General features: G+C 34.9%; 1 protein-coding gene across 5 annotated transcripts in view; it reads right to left on the bottom strand.

The window, feature by feature from the left end:
• ANOS1 (anosmin 1) overlaps positions 1–19,702 on the bottom strand; it is a 141,624-nt gene that overhangs the window by 21,040 nt on the left and 100,882 nt on the right. For 2 of the 5 annotated variants that reach the window (XM_038173049.2, XM_038173050.2), the window contains exons 7-10: positions 17,481–17,719; positions 14,674–14,821; positions 11,877–11,924; positions 10,606–10,755 (exon numbers count right to left, since the gene is read on the bottom strand). In XM_038173049.2, coding sequence (XP_038028977.2) covers positions 10,606–10,755; positions 11,877–11,924; positions 14,674–14,821; positions 17,481–17,719 — 585 coding nt within the window. The remainder of the gene's footprint in view (positions 1–10,605; positions 10,756–11,876; positions 11,925–14,673; positions 14,822–17,480; positions 17,720–19,702) is intronic. The other 3 variants (XM_038173051.2, XM_038173052.2, XM_038173053.2) reach the window with 3 other exon arrangements.

The following is a 19,702-nucleotide window of genomic DNA, read 5'->3' as shown; positions in this document are numbered from 1 at the left end:
ATAGCATACATTCAAAAGTATTCCTGTAAATAAATGGTGTTTTGTTGTGTATTTCTTGTCGTTACCTCAGGAAACTGACCCAATTCCCCACCCCTACCCCCAATTATAATTAACCTATTAACTGCATGTGCAAAATGGCTGTTATCAAAGTTTGGAAGACAATTTGCATATGAAAACCTGCTACCTTCATTCCAACCTAACCTTCCTTCAAACAGAATGCCATAAACAGACTGTAGTTTCTGTGAAGCTATTTAGTAAGAAAATTACTGAAGGAATTTGTTTTGCATGTAGCTAAGCCCATGGGTCTATTATATATTGCTAGAGCTGATGCTTTGTACACCAAAACTGCAATGATTACTTGTGACTGGCCACATGTTTTTTGTTTCTTTTCTCTTACTGCGGGGTTGATCTTACCAGCTTCTGAGCACTCTGGCCCTGATTCAACAAAGCACTTAAGCATAGCAACAGTTGTGTTGACTTCAATAGTTAAGAGTAGCTAATGGATAAGGCCAGAAAGTTTAGTATCCAACAAGATCAAGACATTAATGACCATACAAACTATGGTCAAAATATGGTCTTGAACACGTCTTTAATTGTTTTAGAATAATACAAAGAAGGAGATATAGCAACATTAAGTAGTTTCCTTTCTGGATTGCATGCCTTGCAGCATTACTGCTCTAAAAATTGACTATAGCAAGTTTAATCAGACTGGGTAAAGATTTTATATTTAATATTATAGCCCAGGGCAGAGTTAGCTCAGGGCGCATGAAGCATGTCTCAATATCGACCAGCTTGATTATTTCTAGGGCAAAGTTATAGCAGAAGCTTTGCATAAATACTTTGTCAAATAATATACCACCCAGGACAAAAATATTTATTTTGTATTAAATAGTGTAGCTCTGCTATGGTAAATAGTAAATAGCGAAATAGTAACTGGTGAAATTTATGTCTTATATAAAGAAAAATATTTTATCATCTCTGAAATGCCTGAAGCTGTGTACAGGTCAAAGACTTCTTGAAGAAATAGGAATAGGTTGTTCCTGCCCTATAGTTTCTCAGTATGCAACCCCTGATGCACCTTTGCAGGTGTGGATATAATACAGTACAACACTGCTTCTAAGCCACCATTCTCACACAAGCATGAATGGCAGCATAATTTTCCCATATTTCCACACCAAGAACTATTATGCCAATATTTGAGATAGAATATTATGAATTGTCTTCTGCTCTCTCAGCCCTCCATTCATCTGTTTATCAGGCCACCATTCTCCATGGAAATACAAAATTATAAAATTCACCAGCTTTCATAAACAGATTTTCTGATAAAAACCAATTGCTGGAAAGGTCCTGAAAAAATATGTAGGAAAGGCATAAATTTGGAAAAAAATCAACTGAATAAATGAAGCACTGTTATTTACTACTAGATGCTTCACTTTTGAAGACATGATTAGTATAAAGTGATCCACTTGGTAATTATTACTCTCGACAGTGTCATGCTGTAATAACAGTATGACTGAGAAATGGTTTGAGAGAGAGTACTTCAGTGTACAGCAGAGAAGCAAAATATGATCTCAGCAATATTTGATCATAACAGTTATTTCTTCAATATTGGTTTACAAGCTGTTCTATTCCTCTATGAGTCATGGAGTTTCTCATCAACATTTGAAATTTGAGGCTAATGACAGGACAAGAAATAATGATGGAATAGTAAGTTTATTTTTTATATTTTGCATTTTATTTTTATATTTTATATTTTACCTATGCTACTTAAGTGAGCTGCCAGTCTTAGGATAGGTAGGTCAACACAATGTATCGCAGAATCACAGAATCATCTAGGTTGGAAGAGACCAACCTAATGTGTTTTCCCCTGTAAAAAACTATGATGTTGATGTGCTCTGTCTCTGGAATTTTAGCCAAGTTTTCTTAGAAGACTAAAACGAAAACTACTCTGGCACTTTAGCTGCCTGTGTATTGATTCACCCAGTGGTAGAAAAAAAATCAAAAATGCCAAATGTTTGGTTATGAAATGCATGGTGTTCATGACACCTGAGAACAATAACTTTTTAATGATCACCTATTCAAGCAGTATGATTAAAATAAACACCAACCCCCTCAGCTGATATTTAAACTACATTCAATAAACAGTTCTTAACAAGGCAAATGATATTGTTTCCAACTTTTACATGGAACATGAGCAGCATTGTTTAAATTGCAAATATTCCGTTTCTCACATTATTCAATTTAAAACAAACATTCTTTCTACAGAATACACTCTTTGCATAACACAACAATAATCCTTTCCAAAAATTATATTAAAAATTAATATATAATTTAAGGGTGGGTCTGAGCCACAGTGTTTGTTTCCATATCTAGGTTTACGATTTAAAGGTTCAAGGTTTAAGGATGTTTGTATTAAAGGATTTAAGTCTGGAATCACCTCTAAACCAGATTATCTCTACTGCCACTCCCTTTCCCACACACAACATCCTATATAAAGTTAGTTCAACAGTATTTCTTTCTGGTTTTCTATTACAGGGAAATTTGCCTTGTGTAAACTCCAAGTCTCGTAACAGCTGCTTGTATCCTGAATAGAAGCACCATACAAACCTTCAAATATATTTAAGCATACAAAAATAGAATTTAATGAAAAAAAAAATATATATAAACAAGTCCAAGGCTCAATATGAGCATTCTGTCACAAAGGTTAGCCTTCTGTGTAACATTGTCAAATCTTGACCTTAATGTAAGTGGGGAGGCTATAGTGAGAGTAGGGAATCTGGGAATTCTTCCCATTTCCAGAGTCCAGGTATACAGCCAACTTAACTACTCAGTGGGAGAAGATGCAGAGATGCACCTGCCACTCCCTTCTCTTTCATACCGTATGGACAGAAAAAAATTGACAGTACACGTACATGTACAATGCATGCAAAATGCTCCAACAAGTTCTTAAACTGGCCATTCATGGTGTGCATCATGGCATGCCACACCAGGAACTCAGGTATGCTGAGAGCACTTACAGATGGTTATTACACCACAGTTGATGAAAGGTGTCCTGATAACCTACAGTACCTCAGGATCTTTTAATTCACAGTAGGAATGGTAGGATTGCTTCACGTATGATTGTGTAAGGATGTAAGGCAAAGCTTTTGCTGGAAATGACCTAGTAATACAGTTTGGGGATACTGCTTTTGAAAATATATTTTTTAGTTATTAAGGTTAAGAGTAAAAAGAGGACTTCTTTCAACCTCCTAAATCAAAATGAATATATTTTCACAATTACTTATAAGCGTTCTGGAGTGAGGGCTTGTGAACAGCACACACTATGTAAATTTTAAAATGACACAATGTGTGAATTAACCAGACAACGTGTTAGAACTAGTTTAGTGAATATTTTTGGTGTAAGTAGTCCAGTACAGCCACAGTCTGTCTTCAGCACACATCAGTGGTGATCTGCTAAGCAAAATCAGCCTTCTGTGCTGCTTTTGCTCTGGTACCACAGTAGGTAGTTCTGATTTGGCTTCTCTTATTTGATTTCCTGGCAGGCTTTGAAAAATTTCCAATTACATTCCTGTGACTAATCACTGGAGAAACTTGCCTCTAAATCTCTCAAATCAAGACCTTTAACCACCTACCCTTTAAGGTATGGAGGTTTGGAAGCAAGTAAAAGGCAGTCATTTGAGGTTTTCTGTTGCGTCTGTAGAAACATGAAGAAAGGCAGTAAACTGTGATATTAAAAAGCCTCCCCAACATTGTCTCATTTCCAGTGGAGATGCCCCTGAGACTGCTGCTATTGTAAATGTGATCTTAAAGTTGCATACTATTTGAGAAGTTGCACATTTATCTGCTTCACTAATTCTATTATTTGTTGATTTTTTGTGACTCCTACCAGCAACATTTTAAGTACTGTTGGCTCTTCACATTTAGACATAAACCAAATGCAAACCATATAGTTCAAGCCCTGTAGTCAGTTCATAAAGTATAATGTAAATGTAAGTGCTCCTGCTTTCACTCTCTTCTAGGAGGCAAAAAGAAAGAGATTTTAAAAATCAGCAGTGAGATAACAAAAAGTTTATTCCTGGAATTAGATTAGGCCTATGTGAGGCAAAGTTAAGAAGGAGTACGAAACACAGAAGAATACTTCTGACAGGCTATTCTTTTAACTCTGGAACAACTCCCCACGACAGTTATAGCTGATAGCATTACAGAATCACAGAATCATCTAGGTTAGAAGAGACCTCCAAGATCATAAATTCTGACCTAACACTAACAAGTCCTCCGCTAAACCATATCCCTAAGCTCTAATCTAAATGTCTTTTAAAGACCTCCAGGGATGGTGACTCAACCACTTCCCTGGGCAGCCCATTCCAATGCCTAACAACCCTTTCATAAAGAAGTTCTTCCTAATACCCAATGTAAACCTCCCCTGGAACAACTTCAGCCCATTCCCCCTCGTCCTGTCACCAGGCACGTGGGAGAATAGACCAGCCCCCACCTCACTACAGCCTCCTTTAAGGTACCTGTAGAGTGCGATAAGGTCGCCCCTGAGCCTCCTCTTCTCCAGGCAACAACCCCAGCTCCTTCAGCCGCTCCTTGTAAGACTTGTTCTCCAGACCCCTCACCAGCTTTGTTGTCCTTCACTGGACTCGTTCGAGCACCTCCATGTCCTTCTTGTAGTGAGAAGCCCAAAACTGAACACAGTACTCAAGGTGTGGCCTCACCAGAACCAAGTACAGGGGGACAATCACTTCCCTAGATCTGCTGGCCACACTACCTCTTATGCAAGCCAGGATGCTGTTGGCCTTCTTGGCCACCTGAGCACACTGCTGGCTCATATTCAGTCGACTATCAACCAATACTCCTTTCTAACCACTCATCTCCCAGCCTGTAGTGTTGCTTGTTGTTGTTGTGCCCCAATTGCAGGATCTGGCACTTGGACTTGTTGAACCTCATATGGTCCAGCCTCACCAGAAAGAATGCTGGGGAAGTCCATACGATACAGGTATCTGAATCAGCTTTAGCACATGTGGGAAAGTAAAATTATGCAATGTCTCCTGGTGAATTTCTGAACAGTTGATCTAGTCAAAGATTGCTGTGCTTGGGGCCAACTTTACCAATTAAATCCCTAAGTACCATTGAACATTATGTATACTCCCACAATCAACCTCTGCTGAGCCAATATATTTGCATGGAAACACAAGATAAATACATTGCTGTGTACGTCACTATAATTAACAGTAAGATCTTCTTTTTGAAAGAACCATCTGCACTACAGTGATACCTTCAAGTACAAATATTTTACTGCTTAAATATCTATGATTAGGAGATGGCCAGCTGTTCAAACACTGATCTTGCAAAGCAACGGTTAGTACCAAACTAAGTAATTCCTTAGTGTCAAGAAACTACTATTGAATTATTTAAAATAACAACTAGAAACTCCAACTGTCGTTGAAGGGTTTCATTAATTTCAATGGTATTAGTTGCGTGAGAAAGGACCACAGGATAATGTTGGGAAAGCTTTCAATTATTTTAAAACTTGCCATATGAAATACCTTATTGCAAGCAGTGAGCACATACAGTCACTTCATTTATCTCCCTGAACTAAGTGAAAGTTAATTTTGTTTTCCTAAGATCTGGTTTTAAAAGCATTTGTGGCAGCTTTCTATTTGCTTTGCCTTGCCTTGCATTTTATTCTTCCCTGTAATTTAATTCATTATTCTCGTTTGGTTGATTTATCAGACAATGGAGGATTCTTTGCCTCTCCCTGTTTTAAGTGTTCTTTTTTTTTTTCTGCTTTAGCATTTACCAGAACAAAGAAAGAAGCCTGAAGCCAAGTCTTAATGCATTTTAAATATTTGTCTTTTTTAGCAAAACAAGGGGCATATATATTGATTTTAAATATCTAGAAGTACTTTAAAAGTTTTATTTAACCAGGGGGACATAAATGCACATAGACTTCATTAAAAGACAAGTGAAGGAACCTAAAGCTTTACTTGAACAAAGACAGTTACCTTATACTCAAATAACAAGCACTGAGAAAATGGTAGGAAAGACAGTGTGCTGGGTTAGAAAATATTATTGTAATATGCTGAAAAGAATCATACTAAATTACATTCTAATATTTTCATGTATGGGAGTTACTGCAGCAAGTGATGAGAACTGCAGAAGTAACCTCATAAAGAATAAAGTGGGTTTTTTTTGTTTGTTTGTTTTTTCTCCTCCAGTTTATAAGATATATCTTATTTTTACATCATAAATATATGCAACTTTGCAACAACTTAAAGACTTCTCAGCTGAGGTCCAAATCCTCAGCTCTCTAAGTTGCCAAACCACTGTGGAACAGAGTAAATATGAAATTATTTTTGCACTTGCAGACTTGATTAATGCAGAAGATACTGAGGATCTTAATAATTAAGTAGCTAATTCTTTTAAGTAGGTGTTTCAGAGTGCATCGATTCTTGGTAACAGATGGTACTTTGTGAATCCAGCACCAAGGAGTTAAACATGAGCTGTTTAAGTTGGTTCCACTACTTGACATAAATAGCACATAATTTCTAATTTCACACAGTCAAGATGGCCAAAAAATCTGGCCACAAGCAAGTTCCTCTTTTCATTTACAAAAGCAGAATTCATGCTGCTTAAGGAATGTACCATGTTTCTCTAATCCCAGGCCTAAATCAGAGGCAACAAGTGAAAGACACTTTCTTCTTTCAGAAAGAAGCCATTGTATTCATATAATTACAATACACTTTTGTGATGACTGTCTGGCAAAATTATGTGCATTTGCTAAGCACCTTGTACTGCTTGAAGTGTGCAGTTACTCTTACTAGCATACCTCCTGATGAAAAGATATTATTGCTATCATACTGAAGCATTCAAGCTGATTATTTCCAAGTTGTGTTTTTTGTTTGTTTGTTTGCTTGCTTACTTGTTTTTAATGTAAAGTATAGAACCTACATTCCATTCATGCCTCATGCTTACTGAAGCTAATGGGACTTAAGAAATGACACTTGAAGAACTGGCCTACATAGGTCTTTCCAGCTAACAAACTGTGGCACATTATGATATATAAATATGGAAATAGGATCTTCCACTTAGACTTTAACTCAACCACTGTATTCAGTTCTGAGTACTGATAAGCAATTATTTTACTGCATAATAAAGCTACTTTGGTAATAGTTTGCAACATCCCCTCTATTTCATGATATCAGTCAGATTAATTCTATTCAGAGGGACATAAAAACAAGAGTTTCAGCCTTGATGTCATCATTGTGTTCTCTCACTGGCTTACTAGAGGCACATCTGCAAATGACACCGAGGAATACAACTTCTTTGTAGTAATGGCAGAACTACCTTTGAATGTCAAGAGACACGACCATGCCTTCTGGAGATCTGAAGGAGCACTGCAATAAACTGTTAGGTGGCTTCTGCAGCCTGGTATTCATAAAGGACAAATTCCCTGTCATTCAGAAAACCATAACAACATCTGTTATAGGGCCTCACAAATAGGGCTGAACAACTTGATTTAACTTCAAAGTTAGTTCTACTTTGAGCAGATGGTTGGACCAGATGACCTCCAGAGGTCCCTTCCAACCCAAATTATTCCATGATTATATTCTGTCCTTTTTTAGACAGAGCAAAATGCTTTAAATTCAAAACAATTTCGAAGCTAGCAAATGGAACAATGAAAATAAAGAAATAATACAAAACAACCTTAGTATTGTATTTTCTAAGTGGTATGAGACAGCAGTGTACCCACATAGGTCTTTCCTTCTGATTTTTTTCTGTAATTTGTGATGCACTCTGATGTTAACAAGCAGTACAAAACTCTTCTGTAGAGCCATCTTGATTTTGGACAGAATTTCATAAAAATACATATTCTTAAGTCTAACAACAATGAGCAGTTATTACTATAGAAAATTAGTTGACATTGCTCTTACAAAGTGAAACCCTTCTGTTTTAGTAATTGTTAAGTTTTTGTTACAGTTAAAAGACACTTTATACCAATCTATCAAACTGGTTTAAATATCTTCATCTTAAAGAACTCCAAAATCTAAACAACATATTTATACCTTCACCACTGCAACCATCTCTGGTTAGTACCACGAAGTCTATTGCATAAAGTACTAAAAACCTTAAAAAACAAATTAGACGAAGCAGATGGCTATGAACAGTTGAAATCTTACTGAACTTACAAATGTCAAAAATATTCAAGCTTCAGTCTTGTATTTCTTGAATTATTTCTTATGTCATGAGAGCTCAACATTATCAATCTACATATTTCACATAGTTTCATGATATTTTATTAATTGCTGTTTATTTAAGTCATACATCCTAATTTAGGACTACACAATGGCTGCATTTTTGGAAGAAAAAAAAAAAAGGGACACAAAACGATCATCAAGTCCAACTCCTCGCTCCACACAGGAGCACCTAAAAATTAAAGCGTGTTTCTAAGAGCATTGTCCAAATGCTTCTTGAACTCTGTCAGGCTTTGTGCCATGGCCACTATCCTGGGGATCCTGTTCTAGTGCCCAATCTCTTTTGTAGCAAACTACAAAATAATGAGAACAGTAAAGCAATCAGTAGGGACTCCTGCTTTCATCAGTCATGTAGAAGACAGAGGTCAGTTTCTTGTCAGGAAGGATTTGAACTTTTATTGTCTATCTGCAATGAAAATAACCTAGACATGAGGCTGTAGAGTAGGCTGAGGTAAATTATCTGTATTCCCTATTATAGTTGCTGCATTCTTATACCTCCTACAAATCCTTAAAGACGACTTGAAACAGTACGGTTCATAAAAGAGAAAAAAATGTGGTACAGTTCCAAACTCAGTTGGCTCCAGTAACTGCTGTCTTTCATAATGACAAGACACAGCTAATATGTTCCTCCTGCTGTGTTCACAAGCACAATGAAAAAAATCTTGCTCCTGCAGTACATTGTCATTAGTAAATTTGCAATAGGTACCTCATCCATGCACTACCTAATCTCCAAACTCCTATAAGAGCTCATAGAAGCTGCTAGCTTCTCAGGAGGAGGTAACTGGCTATATTTCAGTTCCACATGAGACAAAGGCTCCTGATGAGTTACTGCATATGATGTCACTCAGAACAAACATATTTTTGTTAAAAAAAAAAAAAGCAACAAACTTCCATATTCTGTCCCTCTCACATACCTTTGCTATCACAGCTCATTACATAAGAAAAATGAAGATATCTTCTATTGTATGGCTGAGGCATAAACCTAAACACTCAAAAGCACGTGACAGCTTATTTCCACCACATGACAAAAATGGATGTCTCGATGTCCCCCTGATATTATTGAAGGTACACAGATTCATACAAAAATCTACACAGTCAGCAGCTATGACTAGCCCATCTCTTGAATGCAAGTAAAAGTGACAGCAAGCAAATCCATGTCATTTCTAAAAGATGCGGGCTGTATCTGTCTTTGATGATCACCAGTAGTGGAGATTCTGCTGGTTTCAAAACCATTTATTTTAAAACGATAAAATATTTCTTAACTGGTCATGAAAACTACTATACATGTAAGGTGAGTTTTACTAGAGGTGGTGGCACTTTGGTCATATGATGTACCACCTTCCTTCTGGAAACAGGCTAGAGGGAGAAGAGCCACAACTGGATGAGTTACTTCACAAGGATGAATATTTTTCAACTGTGAGTTGACCCTCCCATCTGTGGGACTGTGGGAGACATAATATCCCCATCTTTGAATCTTGTCTTTTTTTTTTTTTTTTTAATTCAAACGGCTCAGAATTGAACCTAAGTTCCCAGAGAGAAGTAGAGAAGTGAGGCATTTCCAGGCCTTCTACAAACAAGTTGTCTGGTCTGAACTGGTCATCTAAGGCACCCTTTGTACTGAGAAAGGAACATAGGCAATTCTAGAGCATGATTTAGCAGTTGTGTGGGATGAGTTACCTCAGAAGTCATGTTTTTCTGACTACAGAAGCAGCTCAACAACTAGTTGACAACTCACTTACAGAAGGTTAAATTTTAAGGTGACCAATCCAAAGCTCAGAATATATAAACTCACTTTTGATAACCAAAATAATATTATTATGTAAACTTACCATTAATTATTAAAAATGCCTCAATTTTTATTTAAGCTTAAAATTATCTTGCCTTTCCATAATAAATGAAACTATTGCCTTTCCACACTAAAATGAAATTTTAATGGGGAAAACTAAAAACAAAACAAAACAAAAACAAACAAACAAACAAACAAACGAAAAAAACACCTTAAAAAGTGTATGTAGTTGGTCTGAGCTGAAGCTTGCAGATTTAATGGAGGAATAAATATATGACTTGACAGAATGTGAGAGAAGTAGACATTTAAACAGGTAGGCAGTTTTTAAGAAGCAAATGACACCTCTCATAATCCACACCACCCAGTGTGACATACTCTTACTGTAATATGGAGTAACTGAATGGCGTTTCTCCAATCAGTGTGATGCTGCATAACCTATGGAGGATGGGTGTTGGATTTGACTTTGAATGATTGTATATTATTATAGCAATGTTCTGCAACTCCGAGACACTTTATGAGACTTCTTCCTTAGAAAAACAGTGAAACAAAAATTGGACAAACCTGTTCTCTTCCAATAAACTTTAACCTGAAGTTGATTGTCCTGATAGAAAGGAGCTCCAATTTTAAGAAAACGAGTTGTTTTCCTTCTTTGAAATGTTGGGTAAGGATCTACCAGTCCTTTCTGGGGTTTCCCAGCATGTGTCTGCTCATCTGCAGTACATTAAAAAAAAATTAAGAAATTATTTATTTTAATACAGTGACGTCTAATGACCATATTAACAACGTTCAAATTCAGAGAAAAAAAAATCTTATTTCAATATCCTACCTAAGCAAAATTATTATAACTTTGAAGAGTAAAGTTCATAATGGTTAAAAAATATATAATTTGTTTGAAATTCCGTAAAGATATTTTAGAGAGAAAAAAAGGTAAAGATATTTTAATATGAAAACGCTCTCTAACTTTTTAAAGGAATCATAAGTAAAGGAAGCGAATTTATAGCCCCAGGAACAAAAAATGTTAACACTGTGACTTTTTAAACAAGCATGGTATCTAGCTGTACTTCTGTATAATCATTCATGGTCTTTATATTTGCACAGTATTTGAATATACACAAAACCTGAGGATGGGATTGAGTGTAACCCACAGAGGCTACATGTGGTTATTACATCAAAGTAAATACAGTCCTTTGGTATGCTATATGAGAACACTATGGTCAGATTAAAGATCTTTCTTGCCCACTTTCCTGTCTCCAACAGTGAACAGTGAATGCTTAGGAAAACATTGTAAGAGCAGAATGAACTTTGAGCTATTCCCTCTGTGTATGTGCCTAGCTTCCAACAAGCAATGGTAACACAAAGTCCTTCATCAAGTATTTCATCTAGCAACAGTTTGTGAACATATAGGAGGATTGTCAGTATTTAGAATAATTGAGTATTCCTAGATATTTTCAATTTAAGAGTTGATAGTGCTGATTCAAACTACATTTAATTATACACTTTCAGATGTATCAATTCTGATTGAGGACAGTATTTGCATGAGATTAACAAAAAAAAACCAACTGTATTTAATTCTATACTACACTTCAATAAAAACCAGAGATTCTGATGATTAGGAAGTTGTGAATTATTAACTACATACTTGAGAGAAAAACGGAAAGACTCAAGTTTCAACAATAATTGTGAATAATATGTAAGCTTAAATATTTTGCCCAATATATAGCTTCAGCTAAAACCCTAACTGTTTTCTTAAAAAAATACATTTTTTCAATCCTTTTTTTAATCTGATATATTTTTACATTTTTTTTGCCTCTTTTAAATCAGTGCAAACCTACCAAATGTATGCAAGTTCTTTCTCAAGGTAACCATAGCGTTTATGTTATCTGAAAGAAAATCACAAAGTGATAGAGTAAAATAAAAACTTGAATCTATTAGGTATATATCAATTTAAAGAATTTTAATTTTATTAAATTTATACTTTGCTGTTCTCTCTCTACTGCACTTCCATATATATGTGTGTGTATAAATATATATACGCATGCACTGCATATACTGATCAAGAGAGAAAATTTTGCAGCATTTCCCAGAAGTGAAGCATATATGTGAGACAACATACATGTATATGTGTGGGGATAACACCAGAGGGCCAGGGGCAAAGCTCACAGAGGTCTGTAGGATTAAATTACTTCAGTGGGTTATGGACTGATTCTATTTTAATGACATAGACACCTAAAAAAGACCTTAATTCCTCAGAGAGTTGAGTAACTGACAGTGGAACTTCAGCAAAATTGGAACGGTGCTCCTGGAGCTACTTCCCAAAAGCCGCAGAAGTCCCCAAGTAATGAGGAAGCATGAATGTCCTGTCCTAGATAATATTTCAGGCAATTTATTTTACAGATTTCTCCATCTGTTTCTGAGTATTCTTGAAAATACCTCAAGCAGAAGTAGCTCTAATTAACTTCAGTGAGACTCAGAAGATGAATTCGGATATATTTGCATTACCTCTAGAGGTAGATTTTATTTGTTTTTTGATATAAACCATAATGTATCCATTCTTAGAAAAGGTCCAAAAAGGTCCACGCACACTTCTCAGCAGAGTGCTCAATCACACTAAAAAGTGTGATATAACTGGTTTTGACTGAAAGAATGTTGAATTCTTGGCTTTAATAGGAAGGATATTCAGATTTATCTATCAACTTATAGACATATATTTGTCTATAATAACAGATCACAGAATCACAGAATTTCTAGGTTGGAAGAGACCTCAAGATCATCAAGTCCAACCTCTGACCTAACACTAACAGTCCCCACTAAACCATATCCCTAAGCTCTATATCTAAACGTCTTTTAAAGACTTCCAGGGATGGTGACTCCACCACTTCCCTGGGCAGCCTGTTCCAATGTCTAAAACATATGTCTATAAACATATAAACTTTACACTTTAGCCTGCAGAAGCAAAGGCTCCAGGGAGATCTTATAGTAACTTTCCAGTACCTAAAGGGGGCCTGCAAGAAAGCTGGAGAGGGACTTTTTATCAGGAAGGGTAGTGATAAGACAAGGTGTAATGGCTTTAAGGTAGAAGAGGGTAGATTTAGATTAGATATAAGGAAGAAATTATTTACTCTGAGAGTGGTGAGACCCAGGTTGCCCAGAGAAGCTGTGGGTGTTCCTTTCCTGGAAGTGCTTAAAGCCAGGTTGGATGGGGCTTTGAGCAACCTAATTTAGTGGGAGATGTCCCTGCCCATGGCAGGATGTTTGGAAATACATGACCTTTAAGGTCTCTGCCAATCCAAACCATCCTGTGATTCCATGATTTTATGATTGATTTTTGAAGTACTTTCCTGTAAAACAAATTTGGTTTGGTATAATTCTCACAGGCACTGATTTGGCCCAAATAGGTAGCGAAAATGAGCTTAATAGGTGGAAAAAAGGAGATCTTTAGGTCTGTTTTATCTTCTTGGTACGTTAAAATGTGAAACTGCTGTAGTAGGAAAAGGTCTGTTATAGTTAAAAACTACTTTAAAATATTTCATACATATCCAAACAGAATATGTTTGCAGAAGGGTCCAGCAAAAATAGAGATTGATTAGTCAGGGTGAGAGTACTTAGGGTAACAGCAACATTATGACAATGGTGCTAAATAAAGTTTAAATTTTGATTGTACTTTAAAATAAAAATGTAAATGGATAGAAAATGAAACAATCAGGAAAGGATGTTTAAAATGATATCTCTAGCACCTTTTAATCAGAATTTTGCTGCATTGTTTATTGTATATACATTGGCAGTTGGGACTCAGTATTGTATTGCAATTATGAAAACATTTAACTAAGATTCAGTTTACTGTTAGATTCAGATATGATTTTAAATTATATTTTATAGTAAAATGAGAGAAAGAGTTTCAACAGCTTGCTCAATGTCTTTTTGGCTATGTATGCATAATAATGGCACTGGAGATTCTCTCCCAGTTACTAGAACAAAGCCCAGCACAGCACAGCACTGCCTCAGTGCGTGAGGTTTTAAAGATCTTAAAAATAAATATCCTAATCTCTAAAGATCTCAAGATTTTAATTTCAATGTTGGTCCTATGTGTGTAATAATTTCTTGAGAATTCATTTCTTATCAGGCATGAACAATTTAGATTCCCTAATAGAAGAGTCAGTGTTTTATATCAATTCATAGCAGATATGTATTGGAGTGCTCCAAGAATCTGATTTCATGGGCTAGTCAAAACAATCAGGATTTTGAAAAGGACTGCAAGCTGCAACTGCCTAGTTAAGATAAAGACAGGGAAATGGATTTATTCCAGTGACTAAGGAATATAGTTAGTATTTATAACTATAATGTATTTGAAAAATATTAACATCACAGTGATGCACATGCTTCCATTTTCATTGTATTTGTTTACTTCAGGTGAGCAGGAGCTAAGACAAAATATTAGGTGAAAACTATGATCAGTTTTTAGGTAAGAAATTTAACATCAAAAGGTTACTCAACTTGATCAAGACAAGATCACTTTGCTATCAAACAGCCAGCTTTAAAAAAATTATTTCCTTTCACTTGAGAAACCATTACACAAAACATTCAAAATCCAAATAAAGAAGAGAGAAAGTACTCAGGTGTCTGAATACTCACTATTATTCCTGGTGTCCTGCGTTGTGCTAAAATGGAGAGAAACCTTAGCACTTTTAAGGCGTATCTGACCCCAGCGTGTTACTGCCTGTAGTTCTACATTGTAGTTGCTGTTAGGTTGGAGTCCCTCCAGGACCACATAATTCTGGGGCTATAACAGGGGAGAATAAATATACAGAGCAGTTATAGTATTACTGAAACACAAGCTCTTATTAAAAGCAGGCCTGTTATCTTGGGCTCGCTACTCTTTTGAAATTAGAAAAGAAAACTCATACATGTATATAAATTTCAGCAGAACAAAATTTTCTTTCTTTAAAATAACATTTTACTGAACTCTATTTTTGTGTGTCATTATAAAAGAACTAATGAAGGACTAACTTACTTCCCTGGTGTTTACAAAATTTTGTCAATTCCTTGGCAAATGCAGACACGTACTCTTTAAGTCAAAATTAAAGTTGTTTATACATATATGTAAGTATATATATGTATAACTTTTTTTTCTTGTGTCTAAATTATTTTAGCCAAAGACATTTAAAGTCTTTTCTCCATGATTTCTACATTAGAAAATCATTGACAACTTAGTCTAGAGAGAGCTAGTCCGAAGACAGCTAGAATGCAAGATTCAGTACATTTGTCAATATTTTCTATAAAACGTTTTCTACAAAAATAAAAAGATAAAGAAACAGGCATCCAAAAAAACCTCCTTATTAACAAGGATTCTTTTCATCTACAGAGTGATAAATGGAAAAGAAAAAAATGAAGTTTCTATTGTCAAGGAAGTGTACATGAGTAGGATTAATCAATCCTACATGAGTAGGTTTATCATTCTCTGGTTAATAACCTATAAATTAAGTCCCATAATATTGTAAAGAACTTCACAGTATTCACAAGGCTTCACAGTATTCTTGCATTCTTAAATACATTTTTAGTATTTATAAAAATCCTCTTCTAGCCCATGTCACAGACAGAATACATTACTCCATGTTTTCATTAGAATTCTTTGTGCCTCTAAAGTTTCACAGTCAATCCAGAGTGAAGAGGACAACTGTGCACTGCCACAGTTCAGGAATTTTCAAAAGCATTTTGTTTCAATTATGTTTACTTGTTTTGTGTTATTTATTATTGACTATAACTCTTGATTAATGGCATTGATTTCTAAATACTGCAGCAAAAAATATTTGAATGTCTACCTAGAATCACCTAGAAATCTTTATAAAATGGTTTGGACTAGGCTACATTTGAACTAGACCATACCTGAATATAAAAATTGAGAAAAAAATCTTCAACGTTCTTCAAAAAAAGAGATTTTTCCACCGTGTTTCACATTATTTACAGTTTCAGTTTTTAGACTGAAGAGTTTCTGTAATATTCAAAAGACCATTGGCCAGCAATAGCTTCAGAAGTATCCTGTGGGGGTAGTCTGAATCTCATTAGTGTACAGTTTCATGTGATGCTGCAGAAGAAGTACACTGGGCCAGGAGTAGTATGAAAGGTATTCTAAGAGCCTGTCTTTTCTCTTAGATATGTCTTAGATCTTCTGGATTTCCTTCTGTTCAAGGCCAGAACTTTGTCATAATTATTTAATATTGTTTATTGGATGTTTTAACATTTTGAAGGTCTTATTTAACATTTTTTAACATTTAATAATATTTAATTAAAAATTAACAAATTTAACAATTTGAAGGTCTCTAGCCAATGGCAGCTTTCCTGAGAAACACAAAATGTTCTACCTAGCAGAATCCAAATCTACTCCTTGCTAAAGTGATTTCTTAAAAGTACAACAGAGGTCTAAAAAAAATAGAAATAGAAATAAAAATATTAAAACTCCATATTATTTCCAATTATGGTTAAATTTCCTTTTCCCTCCTTCCCAATGTAAAGCTCGTGATGATGGCTACAGTCTCCAGACCCTGATCCCTGTCCATTCCCATGAAAAGAGGTGGGTTCACCATGCTCACGTCAGTGGATTTGGCTATATCCAGTTTGCTGTAAATGAACTCAGAATAATGCCTTAATTGCTCTCATTTTTCTCAGGATTTGGTGCCTGAGGGACAGAGAGGGGACTATAACCCTACAGCTGTCATTCATAACAGTGTAAACAGGCAACACTAGCCAAAACACAGGGTAAACACAGACATGGAAACAAATGCTCACAATGCATTAATAAAAGTTAGTTCAGATAATTAAGCCCAGTCTGTTATTTGTGATACATTTGTATTCCTATTACCTACTTTAAGATACTATACAACATGCTTAAGGATATGACAGAAGATAGTTTTCCAGTAAAGCAATATTTGATGTGCATCAAAAAAAATCACAGGAATTTACTGCTATGGAAATATGTCAGATCTCTGGTACAGCAGAGTACTTAAATGTCATTTTGTTTTGTTTTGTTTGGACCTATAATAATTATTTAATATTTACTCTATATGATAGTGTCCCAAGTTTTATTTGCATATTGAAATAATGCAACAGATGATGCTACACTTTTGAAATAAAACAATACTGTATCTTTCAGAAGAACAGTAAAATAAGCCTCACTATAGAGAAGGAACAGCACTTTACTTTCTGTTTCTCCCACAAAATCTTGTAATACTTGTCTGTATTTTAAGGTAGAAGTCTACTTCTCTCCTTGAGTTCAGTGAAGCATAGAGACCGAGAAATCAAAATTGTCTATGGGATTGGTGATCTTAAAAATTAAGGCAATTTTCTCTTCTACTGAAATTATTACAATTTATCATATTTTGATACTTCTAATCTATTTATTTTATGCTAGAAATATGTTTGAACATTCCAAAATTAACACACACCCATATTTCTGTCTCATTTGCTGTTTTCCTTCTTACCCCATCAGTAATCTTCCTTCTCTTTTTTTTAGCTGGGATCACGTATTTGCTATACGTCCAGCTCCAGAAGACTTTGTAGTGGTGCACTGGGATATCAGGTTCTTCTGGAAGATCCCAAGTAATCATTACATTTACACTTCCATCATTGTTTGCACTGATATTGGCAATTCTGATATTAGATGGAGCTGGTGGAGCAGACGGATCTGCAATTAAAAAAAAAAAATCAAAAAATCATCTTCAGTAAGGTAAAGATCATATTCATCTTATGTATCTACTAGCTATACACAAGCTGTGTTAAACATTCTTGTTACACTTATGAAAATTCAGTGAAAAAATTCCCATAAGTGAGATGGCTTTTTGTAAGTTAAAGAAATCCAAACCTTACTAAAACTACAATTATGTGCTTGCTTACCAGCTTTGGGACTACACATCTAGGTTTGTTGTTATATTGTTGCTATGCTCACAAATATTACAAACCTTTACCATAATGTTCTAAACTATAAGGTTTACTTCTGGTATTCACTACTTTAAACACAATGACTGTAAAAAGCTCCTAGTCTATGAGTAGCCTTGTGTAGTTATCCTGGAATCACATGGTGGAACTGCTGATTTTTTTTTTGTGTGTGTGTGTGTTCTTAAAGAATTCTCAAATGAGAATATTTCTACAAGTTGAGTCTTTCTTAAAAGATCTTGTACTGATATCCACTAGCATGGGACATAAATATGACTTTAGAATAAATGTAATTAAGATATAATGAAATATTATGCTGACATAGAAGGCCATAGTTATATTTTTATAATGACAAAAAACAATTAGCTATCCCTGTTATTTATTTCCCTATTCTGAACTAATTTCTGGTCAATATTACCTGAGATATTATTCCTTCAATTCTCTTTGTCAACCCTAGAGTCAAGAAGGATACCTGACAGTCAAAGGTTCCACGACTAAACCTCTTACAATACTGAACTTTAGATCCTCCTTAGGGTTCTAATATATGATATGCTGTCTCTGAGTCAAGTGAATTAAACGGAAACTTTGCAGATGAGCTTCTGAAAGTCAAACTTGCTATTATCTGTCTCTTACTTTTTAATCATGATTCTCAATCTAAGTAATCTAAGAATCATTATAAGAGAACACTATCAAGAGTGAATATGGCAATATATTTATTTCACCAGCAATTTAGTGAAAAAATATAAGACTTTGCAAACTTTATTTTTCTAAATGCCTGTGGTAGACAAACATTAGTGGCAAAATATAATAAAAATGCAAAAATAAATAAATAGATGGGTAAATAAATAAATTAAAGTAAACACTGTGGCTCAAAAAAAAAAAAAAAGGTATATCAGGCAGAAAAAAAAAAAAAAAAAAAAGAAAATTTGCAACAATTAAGGCATGGGATGAAGTTGAAGCCAAGAAAAAACAATGTGATTGAGAAAACCATTTTCACATAAATTTTCAGCCAAATAAGCCACCACTTACTGCCAGAAATAAAACTGAAGGTGTGCAGAGGAGACACCAGGCATTCATTTGTGGCACAGTTCACCTGGATCTTTTTTATAATGGTTAATGATCTGTTAAATGAGCTTTCCAGACATACTAAATTCATCTGATAATCCCTATGATAAATGGTCTCATTGAAAAATTCCATCATTTAGGTCATACAAATTGACACATTTAGAATTAATAAAGACAGCATTTCCTTTTTAAAGATCAGCAGATGTGAAATAATGACTTATTCCTGTTATTTAACAGGAGTCTTGGTTAAACAACAATGGATGCTCCTGTTTCCTCATACATGCCATTTCAGTTAAAATAGTAATGGATGTCTGTGTTGCCTCACACATGTAATTCAACCTGTCTTTTGGACATAAACATTACAAAGCATTGAGTTTAAACCTTCTGGAAATTCATCTTTATTTTCCTAATAATGAGAATTCCTTATTTCTTCTCTTTCTTTATTTTTTAAATGAAATTGCAAGCCAGATTCCTTCATTTTTTGTCTTTGCAGAAACACTTTCCATACATTTATTGCCTTACCTCTGAAGTACACATCTCTATCTTAAACATATACAAAGGTGAGTATTTTGGAGAGGATAAATGTAAGAGATTAACTTCTATAATTTCTTTTAGGTTTGTATTGTTGTCTAATATAATTCCTCATCTACTTCTATAGCTTACTAAAATA

This window comes from Anas platyrhynchos, chromosome 1, assembly GCF_047663525.1.
Source record: "Anas platyrhynchos isolate ZD024472 breed Pekin duck chromosome 1, IASCAAS_PekinDuck_T2T, whole genome shotgun sequence".
Taxonomy (NCBI): Eukaryota; Metazoa; Chordata; class Aves; order Anseriformes; family Anatidae; genus Anas; species Anas platyrhynchos.
Note: the sequence above shows the minus strand (reverse complement) of the source record. Positions and strands in the feature narration are given on the sequence as shown.